Source organism: Rhinolophus hipposideros, assembly GCF_964194185.1.
Source record: "Rhinolophus hipposideros genome assembly, chromosome: X".
In the NCBI taxonomy this organism is placed as follows: domain Eukaryota; kingdom Metazoa; phylum Chordata; class Mammalia; order Chiroptera; family Rhinolophidae; genus Rhinolophus; species Rhinolophus hipposideros.
In genome coordinates, this window is record NC_138046.1 from 76,856,376 (window position 1) to 76,864,887 (window position 8,512).

The 8,512-nt window shown below is 43.0% G+C and overlaps 1 protein-coding gene across 1 annotated transcript; it reads right to left on the reverse strand.

The window, feature by feature from the left end:
- Window positions 1-281: 281 nt before the first annotated feature.
- On the reverse strand, window positions 282-8,291 carry TBX22 (T-box transcription factor 22; the record flags this gene model as incomplete). The annotated part of the gene is made up of 8 exons (XM_081043187.1): window positions 282-892; window positions 2,933-3,018; window positions 3,381-3,445; window positions 3,817-3,981; window positions 4,847-5,021; window positions 6,386-6,487; window positions 7,322-7,499; window positions 8,120-8,291. 8 exons carry the CDS (start codon window positions 8,289-8,291, stop codon window positions 282-284), a joined length of 1,554 nt encoding a protein of 517 aa, XP_080899313.1.
- Between the last annotated feature and the right edge of the window lie 221 nt (window positions 8,292-8,512).

Below are 8,512 nucleotides of genomic sequence, written 5' to 3' on the forward strand. Positions count from 1 at the left end.
TCAATTTTCACTGGTAGTCTATCTCATCAAATGACATTTATTGAGTATCTTAGTTTGAAGCCAAAGGCCACTGTAATCACAGATTGTTATGTCATATTTATTATAGGTAAAAAATGACTATAACTTCTCATGAACATTTGATAAGGCATTTTAAATGCATAACAGAGAAATACCCTCTTATAATGAAGCTTTGTAAGCCAAATAGCTCTTGACCTTTCTTTGTCTACAAATAAAGAAATTATGTGCTTACATGCAATTGTTTTAGGAATGTAACTATTTAATTAAAGACAATGATTAATTGTTGGATACCAGTGAGCATGATTGCATTTGCCTTCTCTAAAAGAAACTTGACTGTTGTCATTCACTTTGAGATGGTTGGAAGCATTTACCAGTCTAGATGGCAAAGAGAAGCTGTACCGATAAAAACCAAAGGAAGGATGGAAAGAGCAACCAATTGCTTCCTGGGCAATGGGGTTTGGTGATAAAATATTTCCAGGTGCCTGTAATCCATACATTTGATTGGAAGAATTAGGTGCTTGTACACACTGCCCACTGATGTCTGTACATGAACCGTTTTTTGAATTAGCGACTCCCAGGGACGATAACATGGGAACTTCCATCATGAGTGGGCTTAACGACTGAGAACTGCTGTTGCTTGCTAGTTTTTCAGGAGCAGGCAAGACAAGAGACTGCTGCCGCCAAAAATTAGTTGGACAAATCTTGTAGCAAAGGGGCAGATTGATATTGTGCAGGTACACCTCTGGACAGGGCATTCCAAGTGAGCTTGTAGATAAGTGAAATGTAGGCGGGGAGCAAGGTGGAGAAAGCAAGGAGTTCAAAGGAGAGGGAGCCCCTCCACTAGAGGTCACTGGAGATGAGCCACTGCTTCCACCTGTGAATGACAATTCAGTCAATGATCAATAAACTTGATGTTCCTACTTAATTAGTACTCATGTCCATAACTATCCCTACTTTGTTCTTCGATTAGCTTCCCTGGTATGTTCGCAGTTCTTTTAACTTCTTTCGGAAAATGAAACAAAACAAAACAAAACAAAAACATACTTATTCGTCTGACCAAAGTTGAATACGGTATCTCTACTACCATTATTATTTTTAGCACTACTATTATGCCTCATGTATTGAGCATTCACTATGCTCAAGAACTATGCTAGGCATGGGAACAACCTTTATCCAATCAATTACAAAAAAAACAAAACAACAAACAAATAAATATGACCCAAAGTCAATTATATGTTACAAACAAAAATGAGTTTTTTTTTTTTAACAAAAAATACTTTAAAAATTACTAAAGTTTTTAATTAAGTTGAACAAATTGGTTGTTTGGGATTCTGTAGAAAGCTTCAGTCTGATAAAAAAAAAAGCTATATGCACATGAAAGTAATCTTTATATAGTATTAACATATATCTAAATGTATTAGACTTTTTTCCTTATATGAGAAGGGAGAATTCCATGGTGTACTATATCAAGAGTTAAAGGCAATTTTGCAGATTAAAAAGTATCAAGATGAAAATGAAAGTGTTCTTATCAATGTTGTCAGGTGATCTTTTATAGTTGCCTATCATCTGTTAATATTAGGAATAATTATAAAGTTCACAAAAATCTAGACTCTACACCTTATTTTTTTAAGTATCTAAATTAAAAAGACTGGTTATTGACTGATCTTGATCAATATTGTGTTTTTTGTTTGTATGTTTTTTGTTGTTGCTCTTTCTTTTCTATATTGTGTATAAGGATGTAGCCTAATCCTTTATCAACAGGGAGGAAAATATATTTTATAATTAAACATTCAAAATTATTTTTAAAAATTGGGACCCATTTTCTTTGCAATTTGAGAGCATTCTGGACATTTTAAATAATTAAGAAAACTGTGTATTTTAAATCATCAATTAATGATCATCTTTAGCTTTCTTTGTGTACTTTGTGTTGACTTGGATATTTGAAAAACATGCTGCCTAGATGCTATTAAAGTGATACTATCAAATAAGTGTTCATATTTTTCTATGCAATTTTTCAGACCAAATTAATATAGGAAATTCAGTGAAATATGTTACTGAATGATTAGACTTCCTCTCTTTACATTTCAATTGATTGTTATGGTATCGTGTAAAACTCAACCTAACTGTAATGTTGGTGATTTTCTCAAGTTAATTGTAACCTTGAATTAATGTTCAAAGACAAAGACTTTAATGGAGTAAAGACAAAAGAGTAAAATAATTCCATGTTGCTAACAAATAAAAACTCTTCTATATATTGTTAAGTATCAGAGGAAATGAAGGTATACATTCTTCCACCAGACGGCCTGAAATGTCTAGTTATGATTATTATTTAGTCATGTAATGCCCTACCTGAGAACAAACACTTTGCAAATATTTTAAATGCTTGTGGCAATTAATTGTGATGGCATAGTATTGTTTTCAACATTTATTTTCCTTATTCACAATGAAAGGAAAACTAGAACTAAGCGATGGTAAAATAAATTAAATTAATTTAACTTAATGGAAGTCATTTCAACACGTGCTGAATGTTGCTCATAAAACACAAAATATTTATTTCAATATCTATTATAGTTGCAAATAAGTACACAAATGCACCATAGGCAGATCCTAAAGAATATAAATAGTGAGATGCTAAAGAATCTATGTGAGATCTGGCGATCTCAGGATTATGATAACTCAAGAAGACATAAGTCAATAAATCCACCATTACCATGACTCTGCTCTTTTGCTTCATGCCAGTTCCCCTCCCTTTTTGCTTCTTACCTGCTAATCAAGATAAATATATACCCACGCTCTTCTAAACACACATTTTTCTGGCATGCACTTATCCCTTTTTTGTAGTATTTGGTACAAAGGCTCTGTCTGTAGTTATTTTATTAACATTTAAAATAAAAATTAATAAAACTCTTCTTACTTTGTGTGTCTGCACCAAAAGTTTTAAAATCCAGAGTGAGAGAAGGCCTCCATGGGTAGGTCTCTAAAAGCCCTTCCAATACACCCCTGAAAAAGAGATTCACCTTCAGCAAGTCCAGAATGCAATTCCTGAAAATAATGATTTATGCAAACTTTGGAGTTATTTGTTATGGTTTTGAGGGGTGAGTATCTGAAATGTCATTTTTTTTATAGCTAGACTTGTAAATTAAATCCTGAATAATTGTTCCCTGAGTTCAAAAAACCAGGAAGATAGAATAAGCAATATCTTAAAAGTGGGTTGGGAAGGGATTTGGAGGAGGCAAGCTTTTAGAGACAGAATGTCTACTAGCTGCAAAATGTAGGGCTTCTGAGTCTCTGAGCCACAGTTTCCTTATATATAATACTTGCGAAAAGGGCTATGTAAATATTAGATATGATGTGTCACTTACCTGTTTCTCCCAGGATCTCTAAATCCTTTAGCAAAAGGATTCCTGTCTATTTTCAATCTGGTAATCTATGAATTCAAAAGAGAGAGAAAGATAACGTCAGTGCCCTCAGTAATAACACTGTCACCATTGCTTTTAATGGTTACAACAACCACAAAACACTTTTCAACGTGTAATATGGTATGTTAAATAAATGTAAGCATATTTCTAAGTCAACCTGCGAATGGTTATCTTATTTCTCTACTGGCACATTGTTTTGCTCTTTTTTTTATTTTTTAACACAAGATCCACACAATTCATAATCAAATTTGCCTTGATGACAATGCAATACGACCTTTAAAAAAATCAAGGGAATTTCAGTCCATATAGTGCAGCTTGCCTCTATCCTGTAATTCCCCTTGGGGCCATCCTTGCTTGCCTGGGACCTAGTTAGCTTTACCTGCTGGTTTTGATAAGCTGTTACTGTGGTGAACTCAGTTTCTTTAAAGGAGAACGTTTTAACCCCTTCAGCGGGTAGGGACTGAATCCAGGACAGGTCAACCCTGCTGTCTTGTTCCATCACGTGCACACGGGGCTTGTACTTGTGCATCGACTGCAGAATGATCTGGAGGAGAAATCGTCAAATGCTGCCTAGAAATTGGCTTCCCCTCCCCAATACTCTCCCCCTCTCACCAGCACCCCCAACCTGCCCACATACAATAGTGAAGTTCAACCAGAAAGGCTAAGCTAGCCACACACAAGGACTTTTCTGTGCCATTGTGCCCCAGACAGAGCCTGGGGTAAGGGGTTTCCAGAGCAGGGCACCACAGCGGCACCAGGCAGCAGTGGCTCCACTTCCAGATGGGGCCCTTTTCTACTTCCAAATGTGGGTGACCATGTGATGTCCCCAAGTGTCACTGGGATCTGACTGCCTGCCATAAGTTCCCCAGGCTTATCATCTGACATCCCCCACCTCCTAATTTCTGGAGACTGCTTATCTCCTTGTGTGGCTGGCACAGGGCCAGGCTTGGCCGGGCAGAGGCAGGGGTGCACCTGGGTAGCAGAAGGCTCAAGATCAAGGTGACCTGAAAAGTCCATGGGGCGGGGGCAGGCTGGAGAGATTTCCAATTACACCATGCCACACAGAAGACGTTCATCTATGGGAAGGCAATCAGAGCCCATAGGGATTGTCTGGTAGGCTGAGGTGCTAGAGAGCTCTTTGAAGCATCCCCTTCCAGGCATCCTGGCTTAAACAAGTGTCATTTGGTCCTCACACTCCCCTAGCTCACCATCCCTAACCTCTAGCACTCTCAGCCTTCTAACAAAGGCCACAGGAGCAACTCTGATCACAGGCCTAGAACTTGGACACTTCTTAAAGACTACAACTAGCTCATCTGGGAGAAGCCTCCTTGGCATCTCCAGGGCAACTTGTGGGTTGAAGACAGTATCTCCTTCCCTTCCTTCCTGGGGCAAATAATTCGCACTCTTACGTGTCCTTTGTCATCCATTTCATTGTTGGTGAGTTTCACGCGATCAAAGCTGATGATCTGCCTCATCCAGGTCTCTCCGGAGCAGGGCGAGTCCGGGTGAACATAGAACCTGGGAGTGATGCATGAGTGGTCTGTATTCCCGGCTACCATCCACTGAGAGCTATGGTACACATACCTGAAAAGGTGCGGAGTGTAGCTTTATGTGCAGCCAGCCAAAGCCAAGAGTATGGGAGGAAGGCTGCCAGGATCTAGTCCTAAGTGCCTCCACCAAAGTTCACCAGCTAATCCCAAAGGCAACTAGTAGAAGATCTAACTTGATTTCCAAAGAGCATTCAGGGACAGAAAGCAAATTGTAAATAAGCGTATGTCATTAAAATGCAATGAAGTGCCAGGACAAGTATAATGTCATGGGATTTCAAAGTCTGGTTTGTATTTCCTCACAGAAACCGCAACAGAAATTGATCTAACCTGTTTTACTGCGCAGAGATGCCAGAGAAAAAATCCTCATGCACTGGGCCAGAAGTGTCAGGGAAGAAGCAGAAAGGTGAGGAGGGTGTCTGTCCAGCCCACCGCCATCAGTGGTCATGGAAGCCCTTTAGCCAACAAGGCTTCACATCAGAATATTCCCACGAGCTCTACTCCATGTGGTCTCTGGGCTGGTTTTCACACTGTTTCCAATTACAACTGTTTAGTTGCGCACAGCATTCCCAAGATAGTTGGAACTCGAGAAGCAAACAGCTGGGTCTGCTACTATTTCCAGGCTTTTGCTGCAGCAGGCTTTTGAACTGCACCTTTTCCTTGCCCCTCAAACCCAGCCCCGGGCATGAGGCAGGCTGTCTCCTACAAAGGCTAGACACCCACCTTCAGTTGCTCACAGCTCACAGCTGGAGTTTCTGCAGCTTTTGCACAAGTTCCCATAGTCCCTGAGCCAAAGGGCTTGCAGACCAGTGCTTCTGGGCTACTAGCACAGAAAGGCCTCTTGGTTTTAGATCAATTCAGCTCTAAGTAGAGAGCTTACATCAAGAGGAAATGTGTCTTGTCCTCTCTGGGACCTGACTCCTGCCTCAGGAAAGAGGCTAAGGAAGAAGAGATGGACCTAAGCACAGGTAACTGCTAGACTAGCCTTGGATGGCAAATCAAGTCATCGCTCCAGGACCCTGCTGCCAAAGTAGCACAACCCTGAGCCCAGTACGGACCCAGAAGCCCAGGCATTTGTCCCCAAATTCCTTCACATAGCTTCCTAGCCTCCTGAACCCACACCTTCTGTAGTTTGGACAGCCAAAGCCAGAAAATTGGGTAGGTGAAGGGTTTGGGAGACATTGAAACACCAATTGGCACCTGCTTCCACGACTGAGAGGAAAACAGAAGAAACTTGCTCTTCTCTCAGTCTGAAACCCAGGTTGAGTGAGCAAATTCAACTCTCATCCCTCCCCACACCCCCCCCATTTTAGAGTTTTTCAAAACAGCACTCTCGGGTTACAAAGAACAGAATCCCCATTCCCAGTCCAGGCCTGGGGTATCCTTCTTTGGGCGGGTTACCTATAGCGTTTGGAATCCACGGGCACCACGTCGATGGCCACATAGTACTGCTTCCCTGGGTCCAGACCTTTCACCTTGATCCGAACAGAGGGGAACATCCGCCTGTGGAAGAGAAAATTGCGACTGACCTGGGTGCTTTTAGAAACAGTTGGAGTGGAGCAGAGATGGGGACAATTGAGAAGTGAAGAAATTCACAATACCCTTCTCATTCTAGGACAGGTTTAGGGAATGCCATTTGCTACATGAAAACAGACTGTTGGTTGTATACGTGATTGAGCAAGTTCAAGATTTCTGATTAGAGCAGAATATCCTTACTGCAAGGCTTTGTGCACCCTACTCCCCACTACCATCATAATAAAAAGCTATGGAAGAGCAAATAAGAGAGAAAAAGCTGTGCCCCTCCCCCCAAGTTTTCAGCACTACTTTCTGTGAAGCAGATGTAGGAAAGACTGCAAGTAGGAAGATTCACACAAAAAATTACCCAGATACCCCAAAGAAGTTGTCAAACAACAAAAGGTCAAAGTGTGAATGGTCCAACTCAAACTAGCCTTGGCCAGGTGGGATGGATAGACTGCTAGATGGGGTATTATCCACTGATAACTGTGAGGATTTAATGGAGAGACCTGACCATAACTTAAGATGTGGGGGTGGCATTTGGCACCTGCCTTAGCAGGTCTAATTTTTGTAGTACATCACACAGGTAAGAGCTGGGAGAATGAGTCATTGGAGTCACAATGTACAGGAAAGCCACTGACCTGGGCCAGGCACTATCCTAGTCTGGTCCATTGAGAGGCAGTGGCTTTATAATGCCTGTCGGGGGTGGAGACATGGGGGGATGGGTGCTAGAGCATAAAACTGGAGGCACCACATCTTATGAGAGAGGTATATTAAGTATCTACTGTGTGTGGCCCTTGAACAGCTTGGATAGAGCCGAACCTGCCGGCCTTCGTAATAATCATTTCAGTCCCTATGTCATGGAATCTCTTCCACAGCTCGGATCCTTGAAGCTCCACTTGGATAGCATCGTTCTCTCCCAGACTTTCACTGCTGTTGCCGCCGCCGCCACAGCCTGAGAATGCAGTTGCCGAGGGCTCTTTCTTGGGTCGCTTTTCTGCTGGATACAGAGACGCCAAGAGTTTGAGAGAGCTTGGCCATTAGCATACTCCCTTCTCGCTGACGCCTGTCTCGGAGCAGACCCGCCTTGTCTCTTCCCCGGGGACCTTGGCGGTGGAGCCCCAAGTTCCCGCAACACCCACTGTAGCCCCCTGATGGTGAGCAAGTAGTCCACGTCGCACCCTGTGAAAGGCACGGTCCTTCTGCAAATTTACCCATCCTCACCAGTATCGCTGAGACTTTAGGTCTCGGAGGCTGAATGCCCTCGGAATCTCGGTGCGTGCCCTGCTTCCTACCCTGAGAAACAGCCACCCTCTGGCTCTCAGGGCTTTCGGGAGGTTGGAGAGTCTCACTTCTCCACAAACACGTGGGGATCTTCCCCTTCACCGTAAATGAACCACAAAATTATGGGCTGAACTTGGAGGCTCTGAAACTTCCCTAACAGCCAGGTGGCCAAGGTGGCCCGCGGCGGCCCCGAAAGCGGCCATCGGCTGGGCCAGGACTTCCAATGGTAGTAGTACTAGCCGCCCTCCTGCAGCTTCGCAGACCAGGCTGGAACTTGCAGATCCAGCAAGAGTGGGTAACAGGCGCAGGGCTTTGGGGTGCGGTTGGGGTACTTACCCGGCTTGCTCTTTCCCCCTGCGGCGCCGCTCCCTCTCTCTTCCTCCTCTCCGCCTTCTTTCTCCAGCAGCTCAGGCTGAGCCTCCTCTCGTCGTTCCTGCAGTTTTCTTTTGCTAGGTCTCCCCACTAAGGCTTCCACCGAGAAGGCGTGTGCCCGAGAGCTCAGAGCCATCCTTGGAGGGGGAGAAGGGAATGTGCACTGCAAATTTTCAACCTGAGCTGGGTTAGGGAGGGAGGAGAAGGGAGGGCGCAGAGGACAGGCGAAGGAGGGAAAGCGGGGATGGGGTGGGGGGCAAATCAGAAGAAACAATTTTTGGATTAATATATATTCAAAGAAAAAAGATGTGTGTGTATATAATTTTTATATATAAGTATATATTTTTCTTTGAATAG